We start from the raw sequence: 19,007 nt of genomic DNA, 5'->3' as shown, positions 1-19,007 counted from the left end.
TCTTTAGTTAATGTGCAACGTGCGTTCCGAATTAAGTTCAGTTGTGATCCTACAGGTGATCAGGCAACATCCGTGCCTCCACTAAAAGCCAACTTTTCCGAACTATGAAACGTAATTGAAACACCTATTGCAACAATTACTCGAGAGACAATGACATAGTGTAGCCAGAAATTTCGTTCTGGGGGATCCAAAACCAGGGGGAAATTTTTTGAAAAACAGTTTACTTATTAGGGGGCTTTAAACTAATTTTGACCCTTTTCATGATCGAAAAAACTTCATTTTTCAAAGAAATCTTTTGCGAATTCATGATTTTTCAATATTTTTATATGTTTAATGGAGCAAAGTAATCGTGTATTTATATATCAGGGAATGGGGGGTTCCCCTGAACCTCCCCCCTCGCTACGCCACTGTACACTCATAAATATTTGGAGAGAACTCGCATATCATCTTGACCTGTACCGTGAGAAAGATGGTGCTTACATTGAACACACACTTTCATGTAAAACTATTTGAGTTGCTCTTCCATTAGATGCATAATAGGGTGGTTTCCTATTATTTTTTTATTGCCTGTATCGGAAGAATATTACTCCTGGAGTACGTATTTCACGCTTTTAGATTTTTACATGACGATATCTATTTTTCGCGATTAAATGAAAAGTGAAAATTTTCAAGCGCGCGAAAACGCGACGGGTAAGGAAATCTCTCCGTGTGACGTATTTCTGGTTCCCCCTCCCGCCTTGTTAGGTGACCTTGATCGAGGCTCTGAGCGCTGATAGGACGCAGGATGCTAGAGGGTAGCTGAGTACCTTGCTGTCTGGTAGCGCTTGGCTTAAAAAAGGTTTATTAATACCTTATCAAACGAAGAAAACTTTCCGACCTTAGCCAGTTTTAATAGGTGATTATTAAGACATGTTTCCCTGAGCTCTGCGCCTCATGCATGCATTGGTAATCTCAGACGATGTATAACTCCTATCTTCTCCTATAGAAACTAGGTCCCTGTGACGTCACGTGGAGTGGCATCGCATGGGCGCCAATCTGGCCCTTTTCATATGAGGATAAAAATGGACCATTGCCATTCGTCTAAACCGGTATTTCTGAAACGAAATAATTTGTATATTATGAATACAGTAATTGTGGGTAACAAATCGCAACCAATGCCTTTCGGTTTCTTTGATGAAGGAAACTACCCTATTTAATAGGAGTAAGTTAATTTAGTAAATACTAAAAAGGGTTGAACCCCGCCTTGACAATGTTACTCTGTAACGAAACCATGGTCGGTGTCAATAAATTACTATGGAGAAATAGCAAATTTGTTGATCCTCCTATTCCTGCGATTATAGATTTACACGAAGTTAGGCCCACTATGATTAATTATAAACCCCTGTTATTCATTTTGATATTACCCTATCCAAAATATTGAATTAATATAAAAATATTCTCATACACTGGTAAAGGCGAGCATACGTTTAAAACGAGGAAAATCACGAATTTCACTCATGCGAATAAGACCCAACTGGAGGCACCCTCGTTCTCATTAAAAGAAAACAGCGCGTCTTCTCAGTTTCACGTCCTAAGAAGCCATTGTTTAATCCAAAGGCGCGGAGTCGTCGAGACAAGGTGGTGCTAATGAGATGCGAAATTCAAGGCATAATTTGAGTGAATACTTAACATTGGAATTTTCAATGCTAAATAACATTGGAATACTTCATAAATTACAGCGGTAAAGTACTTATGTTTCACTTAGCTTTGTTAGCTATTTATTTTTTATTGTTATATTTTAATTAGTAACATAATTCAAGTATCGGAACCAACATTTTCTATGAATAGGTTAACCCTTAGCTACACGCGAGGATAGTGCCAGTGCATGCTTGCGGCTTTTTGCCGCACTTTTTTTATTTGTGGTTTTCCTAAATAAAAATGAAAATTTTAGGGCACCTTAACGCATTCGGATAACTTCTAATTATTAAAATCACTTTTAATATTTTTCTCTTTCATTAATAATAAAAAAATAAAGCATATTAATATGAAAATTTCTTCATGAATACTATGAATAATTCTTCTTAATGAATTGCAGACGATAATGTTCTTGGTAGAGGAAAAAGTACAGAAATAGAATACCAAAGTGTGCCACCACTAATCTATATGCAGTAAACGCGCTATTTCGAATTTGCGAAAAATACGGCAAAATCCCCGCTTAGCGTGTAACGGGTTAAGTATTGTTATAACTAAGGGCCTACATAAATTTTGTGAATTCAAAGTAATACCACTGGCCGGTCTCTGCGACGGCAGGGTAAAGTCCACGTCGGTCAAACAAGTTGAATGGATTTCACCGATCTCGAGTATTGTGCAGGTGCAAATGATGAAGTTTTTAATAAACCCCAATATTTAGGGCCAATATGAGATATTTTCTGTGGTATGGAAATAAATACATACCTCCAAGAAAAGCCTATTGGTATTAAATAGCAGCAGTTATAGTGCTGAAAAAGGAAATACTTAACCCCTTGCTCTGTAATGACGAGTATAGCTGGTCGTCAACTTCCAATGCCAAATCGCGTAATAACGAGTGTAGCTTTTCATAATTTTAGTACTATTTATGAGGACAATATAACTATTTAGAAATTTTGACGATGCTAAAACATCCATTTTGTGCATGAAGAACTCATATTTCATTGATTTTTATGATGCATTGGAAAGAACAAAGCCATTTCATATGAGTAACGATAGCTGTGTTCTTCATGTATAGTAATCACTTTTTATTTTATTGTTCTGCGTTGATTACAAACAACAAATTATTATTTTATTTCCTACCATTTTATTTTAAGAAGAATCACAGGAAAAATAATAGAGGAAAGGATTACGATATCCTGAAAATAAATTTAAGTGGAAGGGTTTAAAATTGACAATACCATAATTGCACCTACACCTCCAACCAAAATATATACATATATACCTGGGTAGCTACTCCTCATTTAGACAAGCCTTGATAATGAGGTGTAACTGATGAGGTCAGTCGAACGATATATTAGCCTGGAAAATGACAACGGCTGTTTGTATCTTATCATTATGAATTTCCAAACAGTAGACTCGTCGACAGTCGATCTGAAGGAACCTGTTAAAATGTTTCATAACATTAAAAAACTACGTCATTACGTGGTTCAATATTCTTTGAATAACCGACATCATTTTTGTACATGTTTTTTAAACGTTTGCATTCTTTTTATGTGTTTCATTTTCTATAGTCCATTTGTTGTTTGATGTGTTGGCTTTTTGTTTTTTTAGTGCTTTGAGATGAGTTGGCGCCTTAGTCACAGATAGTAAAACAAGAGATGGCTGTGACAGAATCCATAATAATATGTAAGACCTGAAGAAAGATAAAATAGTGTCAAGTGATATTGATGTTTTTTCTTTTATATAATCATTTTTATTCATTATAATTTCATGTTTTGTCCGAAATCAAGTAGCTTCGTAGAAGGCCTATCACATCAACTCCTTGCTTTCTCACCTAGCATGTCCTGTGCCAGTAATTTCACGGCAAAGCAGTGAGTGGTCCGCATGGAAAACAACCACCCTTGGCCTTGAGAAAGAGAAAAGGACGGTATTTTCCCTCTATTGAAAATTCCTCGCGTCACAGGATGTGAGGAGGAGAGTGGATAAAATAAAAGGTGACAAAGATACGCCACTTTCCTCCCCCGGCATTCCCCGGAACGCTTTTAAAACGCGACAAAAATGATCAACCCCACCCCCTCCCAAAGACCCTACACACACCGTTTCGCCGACGATCGTGAAATGCGAGAGAGGAAACGAACTCGGCCTGCTACATCGAAATAAAAGAAACATAAGGACGCAGGGGGGTGGCCTAAGACGAGGATGTGGAAAGAGATTAGGATAAGGGGATGGCGGAGGGATATAGGGCGGGGAAAGCGGATTATATGCCCCTAGTGGCGACTGTTAGAGGGGAGATTGAGGAAAAAGAGACGGGAAAAAGTCTACGGACATATTTCATTTATTTACTAGCAGGCCAACCGGCGTTGATCGGGAAGGATAATACCCAGAGAAATGGGAAACTTGGAATTCATAGTCACATATCAGGATTTTTTTAGGTAAAGGAACAGAGTAGGTATGGTAGCGGTACGAAGGTGCGTAGTATATATTTATATATATTATTCGACAAGTGTAGCATCCTTTGTATTATGCTTTTACCTATACAGTGCCAAGAAGTTTGCCTACCCGGTAGGTTGGTCAACCGCTGAAGTTTATGACGTGACGTAGCAAACAGTGATTAGAAAACAATGTTTAGGACGCATTGGACACAAAAGAAAATAGCACTACGGGATTCAAAAGCATGAGATGCACCTATGTACTAACTTTGATTGCACTCCGTACTGCCGCATGTAAACGCATGACGGACAGACAAACAGATATCCTCTTTTGTGTATACCAATTACAAACTGTTACATATACGCTGTTGCCTGATGGTATCTTAAAATTTAAAGTAAATCAATGAAAAGTCTATCTATCTAAGAACGAAAAAAAGGAACGTAAGATACACCAATATGCTACAAAAAATGCATTAATTGGAATAGTATACAACGAGGGTGTGGAAAGAGATTGGGATAAGGGGATTGAGGAGGGTTATAGGGTGGGGGAAGTGGATAATATGCCCCAAGTTGCCACTGGATGAGGGGTTATTGAGGAAAAAGAGACAGGAAAAAGTACACGGTTATATTTTATTTATTGTCACATATTGCTACGAGTAGCCAATTTCCTGGTGGTACCATGAGATTTAAAATAAATAAATGAAAAGCGTAGCCATATATGAGGACAGAAAATACACCCGTAGGATACAAATAAATACATTAATCATAGTATACCGGGAGTAACCACGGTGATAACTTTACGGAGTCACCTGCACTGCACAAATTGCGCGAAAGATTCACTGAAAAAGAAATCATTTGCCTTGACCGGGGTTCGAAACCGGATCACCCGATACATAATTACATTGATTCCAATACCATACTACGCACAAATGAAGTTTTAACCAAATATGTAACCTTGTAAATATTTTAACCCAATGTAACCTACTCTCCCAAATGAATCTTCATGACATCAAGCAAGGATCGATAAACACTAATACTAAAAAACTTTAATATTCCGATATTTGTCAGTGATAAAATATATCTTATTTCAGAACACCGGGACTAGCCACGGTAATAACTTTACGGGAGTCGCCCGCAATGCACAAATTGTGCGAATGTTTTTAGGTGGATTTTTTGCATAAAATATAACCATAACATGGTAATTTCTGCACTTTCATTTGTCACTTTCCAGCTTGAAAATTTTGAGATATATATATCCTCCATCCCCATTTTGATGCAGTGTGGTGTCGAAACCGCGGATGGTATTGGAGTTATATGTTAAAGTGTGGATACTACCATTTGTTTTTTTTTATTTTATCATGTATACATCGCATTTCCTCCTCGTCAAGCCTGAAATGATTTCATGCGTGCAGATATATCGTTCCCCTCCTTATTTCACAAAAGAGGAGGGATTTTCTTTTCAAAATGTCCCTTTTCTGCTTCTTGAACTTAATTATAAGAGGCACATAATAAGAGAAGAAGTAAAACGCTGCCCAAGAGGTTGGGAAGGGAAGAGAGAGGGAAATGTGGATATGCTGGAGGGAAAAGAAGAGAAAGCTTATACGGGCAATAACTGGCGATAAGATGCGGCACGTGAAACATTCCATCGGAGGCAGCGACAGAAAGGAAGGCCAAACCCCTCGCAACCGAGCGCTGAGCTGCCAAGCAACAACACTTGGAGCTAGAAAAGAATATGAGGAGTGAAGGAAGACATAGTAGGAATGCGTCACGGAGAAGAGGGTCGGAAAAGGGCGTGGCTAGGCACAGCGTAGGTAAGGGTAGAATAGGGTGGAAAAGTATTTATTTCCAGAACTTAGTCCTTGGAAAATGTAATGGAGATTTCCTTGATGCCAAAATTGGTACTAAAATAAATTTTTTAGCTTTTTGTGATTACGAGCGATAATCGCCGAAATTTTGAAAGACCTGAAAAGACTAATTAAAATATTTTTGGAAGAAACGGAAAAATTTTACTTTAATTAATTGACTCTAAAATCAAGTAAATGCATATAATTAAAACCCCAAATAATATATGTCCCATACAAATAGAAAAACATAATTTCAATTAAGTAGACATTTTTAAATAATTAGGAGTAATTATTCCGTATGATAATAGAGGGGAAAAAGAGATAGAAATAGACTGAACTTAGCCCACAGATAGCTACACACAAGTCATAGGCTGTTCTCTCCGAAATGCCTATCCCATAAAAAAATAAGAATATAGAAAGCAATAATGTGTCCAATTCTGATCTTTGGCCAGAGAGAAGTCAGATACTAAACAAGAAAGAGGAGAGTTCATTTCTGGTATTCGAAATTAAGGTCTTTTTACGTAAGGTTTATGGTCACACACAATTTAATGGACACGGGAGGTTAAGAATAATATTAATAAGGATATCAGAGACCTCAGAGCAAGGATAATAACATTATTGGTGAAATTAGGGAAAGGATAATATAATGGTTTGGTCATGTACTGAGAAAAGAAGATGAATGTAATATGGAGGAAGTTCTACAAGCAAATACGGATGACGAAGACGGAGAAGAAGGCCAAGAATGAGATGGTGGGACCAACTGCGTAAAATCTGATTTGGAGAAGGTTGGAGCTTCAGAGCAGGAAACAACGGGCAGAAAGAGATGGAGGAAAATTGTAATAAATATCAACTAGGACATAAGTGGCCCTAAGAGTGAGTGAGTCCTTCGGACTTTAGATTTAACATTGTTACATATCCAAAAGGGTGCAGAAGACCGTGGCGTGATTCGTTATCAGCGAGATGGTGCGCCTGGTGACCGGCAATTTTCTGGTGAGTTTCACGACGCGGCCGCCTGAGGTCGTCGAGAGCGACTCACGCTTCACCTGAGCGTTGCCATGATAGAGCTTTCTACCTCAACCGCTACATCGTACACTCACGACTACGCCAATCGGTACTTTTGTTCTGGGTGCACTTTACTCAACTTTTATTTATGCTCCGAGAAACCCATAGTAACAAAAGGTGTAAGTATAGGTAGCATTCTCCTCAAAATAAAATAACTATAATAAGCATAGCATAGCATAGCCAAGAGAGAAATTGAATAGAGGGTTGAAAAATCAAATTAATCAGCACAAAGGTTCTTACATTTCAATAAAACAGTGCAATGTTTTAATTTTTCATACAATTTACTCATCAAAGATTCCCTGGCGGAGGAGCATTTTACAGCGGATGGTAATGAATTCCAATACTTGGAGGCTATAATCGGGAAGGAATTTAGGTACTGGTTAGTACGGGCTTGGGGTATATGGAAAAGGTTTAGGTCCGCTCGGGTTCTTCTTAAGGAAACAGCAGTTCTTACATACGATTTTAATTTTTCCTGGTGAATACTTGTGACGATTGTTTCTCGGGTTTTCAGCCAGGTTAATGCTTTTATGTAAGCCGACGTAGAATAGATTAGAAGCTTTCAGTAGTAGTTTTGCTTTCAGTAGTTCTTGTGGTGAATAGATTGTGTAAGGTGAAGAGATAGAAAACAAATTTGTGGGGAGATATGGAGGACTTAAGATGACAAAAGCCAAAGCAATAGTGGCTGGAAATGTCTCACGAGTGTCCTCCCTGAGCAGATTTCACCCCGTATCCCCGCCGAAGAAGACAGAGGGTAGGGTACCAGAGGGGGAAGGAATTGAGCGGACCAATGGTACGAATTCAATGGGGGTGAGTCGCAGGAGAAAACGGTTCAAGTCTAGGGGATGATGCCGCTTGGGGCGAGGCAATTTGGGTCTTCGGCCAATTCGCAATTCCAAGACATCGAGGCCCTTGCGGCCAGGAGACAGAAACGAATGGGAAGGATGAAGTATGAGAAGGATGCTACAAGCAGTGACGTCGGCGGGGGGTCTGCGAATTAAGAACAGCTTAAAACCAAGTAGGGGACAGGGCGAGGAAACTGGCCCTATGATTGCACGTGGGGTAGTTTGGTGTTCGATTTATCCCTTCATCTCGGGCAGGATGAAACTAAACAATGGATTTTTGCCAGGTAAAGAGGTGGGTAAATGGGTCACTTATTCCAGTAATAAATTATTTGTACGAGCTTTAGTTGTTCAAATATGGCGTTACATATAAAGCGGACTATTTTACTGATTAATGAAATTATTATTCATACATTTCATAATTTATGGCATGGTGGGAATTGAAAAAATCGCGTGCAAGTAGCATGCGAATTTCAGTAATCAACAAATTACAACTACTACGACAATTCGCTCTACCAAAACGACGATTTTCACTTTTTTGGCTTAATTTAATAAAAAAGAACAATATAAATCTTTCCTCAGATGACAAGTTTAGAAATATTTTTTTACGTATAGCATACGTAACTGCGGTATTCATTTTCTTTTATACACCTCGGAAATTTAAATCTCCCTTTCAGCCGTTTTAAAAATCAAATAATGGGTGAAATATAATTTTAAAAAGATATTTAAAATGCACACTTGTTGTTCTGCCTAAAAAAATTCAATGAGATGCACCATTTAAATTTTTTGCCCGTGTCGAGATGAAGAATAGTACCGTTTCACCGTTTTCATAGTTTTCCGCGTGTTCTTCTTCACTATTTCGATCGTAGAAGCTTAACGTTTACGTCTGAGCAATGTTTAATGATTTATTTTTGTTATTGAATAAACAATAAGTACAACGATATATGACACGACCCTTTGAAGCTTCGAAAAGACATTATAAAAAATTAAAGTTCAGCGTGCTACCTCTTTTGCACCGATAGTAAGCATGACCTTCAATAGCAAACGAAGCTAATTTTTGATGGATGTATGCTGTCTACTTTATTGATTCTTAGGGACGGCTAAACATAATTAACTGTTAAGAATGGAATGGTCTAAATTAAATTTTGGATTCCCTGAACTGAAAATTTTAATAAAACACACCAACCCGTTATGAGTAGCGATTTCCTTGTAACATCTTAGTGAATATTTGTTACATAAATTATGAAATGTGTTAACAATAATTTCATTCATCAATTAAATAGTCATGGTTAATATAAAAACACAGTACTATTCCACAACCTTATATTTTTGCAGTCTACTAGTTTCAACGAACATGAATGACGGTGTAAACGTTGAAACTAGTAGACTGCAAAAATATAAGGTTGTGGAATAGTACTGTGTTTTTATATTAACCATGAATATCTCATCGTTCCACCAATTAACGCCTAAATCTGTTAATTTTATTCAATTAAATAGTCTTTGTTATTTGTAATGTCACATTTAAAAAATACCAAAGCTCCTACAAATAATTGATTACTGGAATAAGTGACCCATCATTCAAGGGAGTTGTGGCAATCACAATCTATAATATTAACTTGAAAATATACTTAAGTTAAAATTTCAATATAATGAATTCCCGAAAGGACTTCGTACTTTTGAGAATTTTATATATAAAAATGATTCACATTTTTCAAGGAGAGATGAGGAGCATATTTGTTAAGACCCTAGAGTGCAGTAAGCATGCCTATGCTATGAAACTATCGTGTCCGAGAACAGTGCTGTAGTTGGGCCGGTACGACGTACCCCCTAAAATCCAAACTCGTTATAAGTGTAAGTTATAAGTGATAGTTGAACTACTTAATGGCCGTAATGTAAATTTTCCAATGGATTTCAGAAAGAAAAATTGGAAGTGATTTTATACTTGTTCAGAGTTTTCTCGTGCCACAACTTGGAACTAATGTTAGGGCTGCAGTTTGACATTTCAATCGCGGCCCGACTTATGATACATTTTCAGCTGTTGGTAAATTGTTGTGAGTACCGCCTAAATTTTTTCCCAACTACTGCACTGTCCGTGAAGGAAGAACGTCTATATCCTGAAGAATAAAGGAATACGAAGCTAGCAGAAGGAAATGAAAGAGGTTGGTAGATACGCTTTAATATAAAGTTGTTCTCTCAACAAGCAGCAGACGGATCTTACGATTCAAGGTTTATTTGATTGGGAAGTAAAGATGATCTGCTCAAACAGGCGTGAATTTGACTTATATTTCCGGAGTTTTCGAAGCGTGAAAGACAGGGTTAAGGCGGAGAGAAGTACAAAATATCCCCATGGACCCATCATCTAGACCTCTCCGCCAAATACCTAACGCCCCGCTATCATAGCTCCTTCCTTCTTCCTTAGTAGAGCGTCATACATCGTTTAATGCCAAACGCCGATATCGCAATTCCTCCCAGGCAACTATTTTCCTCTTCCCTCATTATCCAAACTTCTTCCGTCTTACTCCTGCACACCAGAAACTCCGGCCGGTACTTACAATCTTAATAGTACTTTCCCCTGCTCTTACCGACCGACGGTAGTGTAGCAATAGCGTTTCCCCTCTTTCTAGCCCCGGAGCTATTTTGAAAGTCTCCACCACTACTGAGGCGTACAACAACTTCGATAGGCGCTAAGCTCGCCTCGAGGACGACAATAAAGTGAGTTATAGCCGAAAAAGAACCAAGAAGGTCTATGAGGTAAGCGATGAGTCCGCTTGGCGAAAATAAACATTGTGGTAGGCCTAGGAAGGTTGAGAAGAGAAGCCCATAAAAATAATAAAAGGAAACTTTATTCATTTTTACTGGCATCTCCACCCTAGGCCACTATTGCTAAGTTATTTTTAAGGGCACAAAGGTCAACTAATAATGTGGGACCTTTCTAATATTGAAGGTTATGTCGTCAAATGCGTGTCTGCTTGTCGATGAATCTTCAGCAATGGATTTTACTTGAACTTTAACACCTACGAGTTGGAATGTATATTTGAGGAGCATTTTTTATGTAGTAACTACATACTGCTTTAGCATACAAATACAAAGGAAAAAGTTACTTTTTTATGTTGTGAGATCGGATAAGGAATATGCAAAGATGTGATCACAGTGATCACATACGAAAATAAATTGTTATAAATAGTAAAAAGAAAAAGTGGCTAGAAAAAAAACTTACATCTCATACATAGTACATTAAGATTTTTTCTAAGAAGTTAGAGATCTCTAAATGGACGGGTAACGGGTGAATGATTTATATTTACTTATGCTTAAATACACGTCATGGGAAAAAGTTAATAAATATTTTAAAGTCCATTACTGAGTCAAGGGACGGGTTAATTGGCTTACAGCCAACTTATGAAACTGCTGAGGCAAAACCTAACTATTGTTATCAGATGGGAAGGAAATCAATAGCATTTTTTTCTTTCGCCAAGAGCATTAAAGCAAGAACACAATCCAAAAGATAAATCAAGATACTTGTATTAGAACTTAGGGAGATATTTTCCTTGAGTGCTTGCAAACTCCATTTCAATAAGGAATTTCTTTAAACTTAAATAAAAAGGAATCAGATAATGCTAAAATAATAAATTATGAATTATGTTTCATAAAATTCCCCTTCTGAGGTAGGAAAGTTACCCAAAGTTTACATATATACCGATGGAAAACAACTATCGTAAAACATGCAAAAAATCTGCTTTAGAAGGTTTCATTCATTTATAGGAATGCCATAATAACATGCAACATCACGAAGGGCATCGTCAAAATATATTCATTGCTAGAATCTTAAGACCATATCACAGGGCCACTTTTTGTTCGGGGAAATATTATCTTAAAGTAATAATGATGCACTACATAATTAAACATCTAGAATTTATCGCAATTCACGAGCTAAACATTAATGAATTACGGAGACCGTTTGTGAAAGGAATAAAGGGCATGACGGAGAAAAAATTAAGAACGGAATTCTGAATGACAAATTGCGAGAAACACGGAATAAAAAGCATTTACGGTAGAGAATGTGCAGTGTACCAACAAGAATTCTGGGTAACACGTGACGTAAATAAATGCGTTCAATAAAAATTTCCTTAAAATATTTAAACTCAGGTCTTTCAGAAATAATCCCTTTTACATTCAAATCAATTTACTGAAACAAATGGATTGCCAGCTTGTTGTCGGAAAAAAACTACAAGTGAAAAATAGCATTGAATGCTGACCATTTTAAATATGCCTCAACTTCATATAGCAATCTGCAAGTTTAATCCATATCTGAAATTCTCGTTTTTTTATTGAAAAATGAACAATGAATATCATCTTAAATAGATGTAATTAGTGAACGTTAATAAAATATTTAACATTGAAGGAAATATTTAATCGAAATAAAATTAATATCTCATTATGATAAATAACGCTAGACGTAATTCATGCAAGTTTCGCAATGACGTTCAACTGTTGCAGATTATAACTACATCACCGAGATGCCAAGATACTACTTAAAAAATTTTTCTTGTCCAGAATTCTTAAAGGAAATCCGAACCAAAAGAGAATTTCAAATCCCTATCCAAAAGTTAATACACCTTAATATATGAGGCAGTTTGGCCACATAAAATTCACGAAATCTATTATTAATTTTAACTAAGAAAGGAATTAAAATATTCACCAAGAAAATTATAAATGCGAGAATTTTTGCACATGAGAATTAAAATAATGGTCTCGAATAGTTAACAATAACTAAACCAATAATGCACTAATACACATCAGTGGCGTTGCCAGGATTTTAAAATGTCAGGGTTCACCGAATATTTCGGAGTCCTTCCAGGGTGTATGGAAAATGCCCTAGGGCAAAGGGGATCCGGAAAATTTGGCGATTTTTAATATGGGAAACGTGATTAATAGGACTCAAAAATAGTAATTTTATACAAACAGATATTAAAATAAAAAATTGGATGAAAGAGTCTCTTTTAAAGGCTTAAAAGGGGGGTGGTTGATAAGTGAATACGGATTAATACTATCTCATCAGGATTTTGAAAATGCATTTTTCAAAATCAGGATTTTCAAAATGCATTCATCCTACAAATCATCCTAATCCCCCCGTGGCTACGCCACTGATCTGCATGCACCAATACATAGATGATCTAAGAGTCAGTTGATAGAGCAGCGAATGACTGCGCGGAATGAGATAATCCGAAATGAAATTGAAATTTCCATGCCTTTAGTACAATTCACCGCTCATCCGTAAGAAGGCAGAAACCAATGTTGCTTCCCGGTCCCAAGACTTTAACAAGGTAAGTGCAAGAAAGAGGAATACCCTGATGAATTTATTCATTGGGACCATTTTCGACACCAAATGAAAGGACTTAAATGCCGCTACCTTACCACAGCCAGAGGAGGAAGGGAGGATAAGGAGGAAGAATGCGATAATCGAATGAAATATAAATTAGAGGATTAAATGATGATAACAAGGATGATTTGTAGGATGAATTATTTAGGATAAGGAAAAAAGTTTTCCAATTTATAACATATGCAACTGGCAGAAAAAGGTAGAATTTCAAATGAATTGACGAGGAAGCAATGAGAAATCTCACATTCTCAGTTCAAATAGAGCGCCAAATTAATTCCGTTATTGTATTATGTAGGAATAATACATCTGAAAAATAAAACAATTTAGTGTTGAAGAAACCGAACTACAAAAATGCATTATCAAAATCCTGATGAGATAGTATTAATCCGTATTCATTTATCAAATCAGACAGGGTGCAACGAACTCCAGACGAGAGGGAACTATTTTTTTCAGGCTTAACACTCGTGCATTTGGGTCTTTGAAGCAGATGTGAGATTATACAAATGGTAAGGACGGTAAAATTCCAATGGATTAGGTTTTCACTGGTGCGTCTATTCATGGAAAATTTTCCGCTTTTGGGAGAAATAATAATATATGGTATAATAAAAAATAACTATGGTGAGAATATTCACTTCAAATCGCAAGAAAGTTTTATTATGAATTTTTAATATTAATGGCAAAGTTATTGCTACAGCAACATTGATGTGGAGCCTTTCTAGAGGCCCTTAAATTATATTTTAAATTATGAAAGCTATTTAGTAATTTGAAAGAGTTCAATGATCTTCTTTCTGGGAAACTTTAGGTTTACCAGTGGAAAAAGTCATTGAGGAACACTTATAAAAACAGTGTGTATACCGCAAAAAAAGCGCAAAAGTGCTTGGAATAAGGCCCATCACATGACAGGAGTGGTAATTCAAATAGTACTTGCGCCTAGAAGCCTTAGGAATGGGAAATTTAAACAGAATTGGATTGGAGGATATATTTGAAGAAAGTAAGGGACAGGAAGATAATCGATGACGAAAGTAAATATGAAGACAAACGGAGAAAGAAGGAAAATCTGATAATAATCTGAATTGGATAAAACTGCTGCTGATAATATTCATACTAGGAATGATGTTTTGTATACGAGAAATAGCATTAAAGCGTTTAAATTGATCAAGTCCCATGAAGCAATAACACGTATGATATGGAGGACAAAAATGTGAAGGGATAAGTAAAAAGATTTCGGAGAGAAAAATAAAAAGAAGTTAGAAGGATGAACAAATGAGAAAGTGTCGCCACACACTGATGCCAAATCGAAAAAAGCTGGGCAAGTCTTTTTTTCGAATTTTTGAAAGGAATTTTTGAATTCGGAATTTAGTTTTCGAATTTTATAGGATACTGTGTACAAGATATGCCACTTGTTTGAAATTTAAGTTGATCAGAGCGGCTACAGTGACCTATCAAACATGGAGCATTCAGCGTAAAAACGAAAGTTGCGTGAAATTGATTGAAAAATAAAAAAAATGGAAGATGTTCAGCTTCGCGGAGGACAAACTTTACAGAATATATTAAGCCAAAAACATTTTTACGGATAAAAATTAACATTAGCGCATAGTGGAAAATATATTTCATTCGAGTTTTACCATTTTACTATCTTATATAATTTTTTAAACTTGATGGTATGAACAGGGTGGAGTAAATTGCATAAACTACATAAAATTTGAGGCAAGCGCTCCGACTGACCGCAAGTCTTTCCTGTTGCTGCATGCTCTGGACAACTCATGACTTCGATTTCTTTAGCAACCGGAGATTGCGATGCATCGAAGGCATCCGGCAACACGGCAAACCCGCAGCCAATCGGAGGCCTTGGAAAAAGGTTTAAAAAATGGTGCGTTTTCGACATTAAAATTCATATTTATAGTCTTCGTTTGTTACACAGTTAGATTTAGGTGAATACATAGTACCAACGATTACATTATGAATTATGAAATTCAAGTCATTCACACCTTACTTCTTAGCCGCCAAACTTGCTCCCTCAGTCAATCATTTGTGATTTTTGTGGCTACCAATCATGTTCGGGAACACTTTGTCGGTGATCTCATCTTTCGGTGAAAGGAAATTGCAACGATTTCGAGGAACTTATATTAATATGTTCGATTCGTCGACAGGGACACGGCCATTACCAATAGTCAACAATTGCTTGGGGATTTGTTTATTGGCACGGTAGTGACGTGTTTATTGACGATATAACTCGAGCAGGGCTTAGCTCGAGTTTCTTTTTTTGAACAATTGTAACATCTTAAATATTTTTTAGCTATTAACATTTTTCAACATTTTTACGAAGTCTAGTCATTTAATTAGTAAAAACATTAAAAAATGTAGTTTTGACCGATATGACAGCTTTTGCACTGCTACCAACCCCTAAAAACATAGCCCTAAGATCAAGATTAATTTCTTCCTGAAATTTTACTATTTTTTAATGTTAATTCTGTTAACCGGGGCTGGGACGAATAAAAAAAAACAAGTATCATACAAAAAGGTTTAGCCGTTCTCTATCTATAAATGGTCTTACTAACACGATTATCATCTTTCTTTTATATAGATATCGTGGAATGAAGATGATGTGGCAGGTAAGCATCGAAATAAAAAGAAGAGCAAAAAGAGAAGATTAGGAGAAGGTTGATGGGGCCGCGGGTACACTCATATGTCATTCATAGTTAAACTAGGGATGAGTCAATTCCACTTTTTTCGATTTCAATTCCAATTTTGATTCTTTTAAATTGGCACCCGTTTCTCGATTCCATCAATTCTTATTATTATAGCAAGAGGGATAACGATTTTTCAGTACCATTGCTGTCATTAAAATTTAGGAATTTAGGAATTAAATGCCCCAAAAATATATTCAATAAAAATTGTAAAATTAGAATTATAGCAATATATCCTCAGCTTTAATAAAGTTAACTTATTAACTTGTGCAGTGCTCAATGTCTCAGGTGTGTTGCGGCCTTTATGCCCCCAGCATAGAGTCTATTTTCAAAATGTTTGTCTTCCTGGAATTGATGGAATCTGAATCGACTTTAGGCGATCGATTAATGGTTCTGTGCCTGAGAATCGATGAAATAGAAAATCAAAAGTTGAAATCGACTCGTCCCAAATCTCATCATATCTCATATTCTGCCTGAGTCAATCAGCTCCGTGGATAATTTTACAGAATTAATAACAATTAGAATGAATTAGTGAAAAAAATGATTGATGAAGTATTCCATGCAGAGAGTATTTTATCAAAGCTGATTTTTAAAATGTATATTATAATAAAGGTATTGATCATGAATTGTTTCATGTGAAAATCCAAATGTCAATAAATGTCATAGTTATAGTTTATACATTAACTTTGTAATGTGTTATACTGCATAGATAATGCATTGTTTGATGTTGAATTTCAAGTGTCAATAAATTCCATTATTATTGTTTATACATAAACTTTTTAATGTGTTACACTGCTCTGAGAGTGCACTGTTTAATTCCTAATTTCAAATGTTAATGAATGTCATTATTGCTGTTGAAAATAAAATTAAAATCTTTTCACGAGTGGTTTTTTAAAGCACAGCATTTCATAAACTTAAAGCTCACCAACTACTTATAGAGCATAAACCATTATTGTTTCTACTTTTCGCATTTTGAAACGTATGGGAACGGAGTCGTCAACGATGGAAAATGGCACTATAAGCGGACGGGTGACGAAAAGAGTGAGCAAGACGACGTGAAATGGGGAGAATGTAGTTCGGAGCCAAACGTGAGAAGAAGGCGTGCGTTGGCTGCCTTGGGAGAGGAAATGCTGGCGTGATGGGAAGAAGGGGTCGGGAGGGAGGAGACTATTATTGTGGTGCGGGTAAAAGGTGCCTTATCTGCTCCTTGCAGGCACCCCGGCTTTAATGGAGTGCAAATTGGCATTCTATGACACGCACCGGAGGAGGAGGAGACGGCGGGAGGTTGACAATAGCGGGAAGAAGAAGAGGAATGAAGAGGGAGACAAGACGGAGCAAGAGGATCTGGGAATTTCGGGGAGGGGGTTTAAGGGGGGGTTCGGTGAGGAAGGCTAAAGGTGGGGGCGTGAAAGCTATGAGCACGGATCATCTGCGGGTGATGTGTGCAGAAACGAGTTCAACACAAAAGTAATAATAGCAATACTTGTAATAACATAAGCAATTTAGTATAATGTTTCAGGGGTTGACTTTTGAAAATCGAGGAATCCATATCATGATAAATATAAAACAGTTGTTTATGTCCTCAGATGTTATTTATTAAGCTTCCAAGGTTTCGGTAACATACACTGTATATTTCGCCAATATAAAGTGAATATACACCTTGATAATAACAATATATATTGTATTAATAAATGCAATGAAAATTGTTAATTTTTTCACACAACTATGAGCCATTTATAGACTGCATTAGTAAACAGCATGGTAATTTATGTAATAATTATCTTTATAAGTCATAAACATTAAAAAAATGACTCTGACGTGATGATCAAATGCCATTATAAATGATAATTTACTTGAAAAAAAAGAAGCAATACTGACAAGAGTTTTCATGGAGGCCATTTTTGTAAACCAAAGACTGAAATATTCTACTCTCACTTCAAATACATAAACAACAAATTTTATTACTAAATCATACTGATTATCACTGAACCTAAATAAAAGTGTTGAGTTAATAAGTGATGAGAAATTCAATATCCCCTTGTTTTTTTAAATACCTTTATCCCTACCTAACAACTCGTTGAAATACAACGACTTTCAAATTATGATTTTTAAGTGATTAAAAGATTATACGGTATGCAGAGAAAGGAAAAAAGGGGTAAGGACAAAGGTGATTCAAATAGCAAAATCCATCATTTTTTCGAAAAAGCTTTCATTAAGGTACTCAAATAACTTATCAACGCAAATAAATACATTTTTAAATTCAATACACTGCATTGAAGTGTTATGTTAAGTAAAACATACCGTTCCAACAATTTCCGTTTAAAAGTTACACCGTAGGAGATTACATGAGACATGAGGAAACAAAAATTAATCATTCATTATAAAACCACCTAATCCCTCATTTTGCGTGTATTTTTAATAGTTTTCTCAAATGTAAATGGAAGCGAATATCATGTATAGAATATTCCCAGACTCGTCGCAATTAAGAATTTTAGGTTGAGCCAAATTCAGCAAGCATTCTTCACTTTTATAGTAATTTCTGGCTCATTTACGGCTAAAATTGGAAGATAAAAATGTGTAGATACATATTTCTTTTTTTCACATGTGAGCGAAGAATTAATATTAATGACAAAAAATTGAAATAAACACTCCTCATCTCTCATTTAAACCATCATTAGTTCATATTACACACAGTAGACTTCATGAAATAATGAGAATACCTGTTTTTAAGTTACAATTCGTAAAAACATATGTTGAAAGGTAAAGAGAAAAAAATAATCATTGCTGTTAAATGGTTACTCAGACGAGGTAACCATATGTAAGTAACCCTTTAGCAGCAATTCTTTTTTTTATTCTTAGTAATCGACAGTGTAAGTAATGAGGAAGTGCTAAGAAGAGTCATAATGCTCTTTAATGCTCTTCTCTCCATAAACAGTCCTTTGAATTTGGAATGAAATGAATACATACAGAATTTGGAGATAGTGCGAGAGGCGTAAAGAAAATGACGACACGACACATGCAGAAAATAGGTGAAAGAACATGCTATGTGCGAAAGGAGAATAGGATTGCTTACACAGCCCAGACGCCTTAAGATGCGTACG

At 36.2% G+C, this 19,007-nt stretch overlaps 1 protein-coding gene across 1 annotated transcript in view; it reads left to right on the top strand.

The window, feature by feature from the left end:
• LOC124166431 (piggyBac transposable element-derived protein 3-like) overlaps nucleotides 1–17,301 on the top strand; it is a 46,619-nt gene extending 29,318 nt beyond the window's left edge. Inside the window, exons 2-3 of the mRNA XM_046543963.1 lie at nucleotides 15,804–15,831; nucleotides 17,120–17,301. Coding sequence (XP_046399919.1) covers nucleotides 15,804–15,831; nucleotides 17,120–17,301 — 210 coding nt within the window. The remainder of the gene's footprint in view (nucleotides 1–15,803; nucleotides 15,832–17,119) is intronic.
• The last annotated feature ends 1,706 nt before the right edge of the window (nucleotides 17,302–19,007 follow it).

Source organism: Ischnura elegans, chromosome 10, assembly GCF_921293095.1.
Source record: "Ischnura elegans chromosome 10, ioIscEleg1.1, whole genome shotgun sequence".
Lineage (NCBI taxonomy): Eukaryota > Metazoa > Arthropoda > Insecta > Odonata > Coenagrionidae > Ischnura > Ischnura elegans.
Note: the sequence above shows the minus strand (reverse complement) of the source record. Positions and strands in the feature narration are given on the sequence as shown.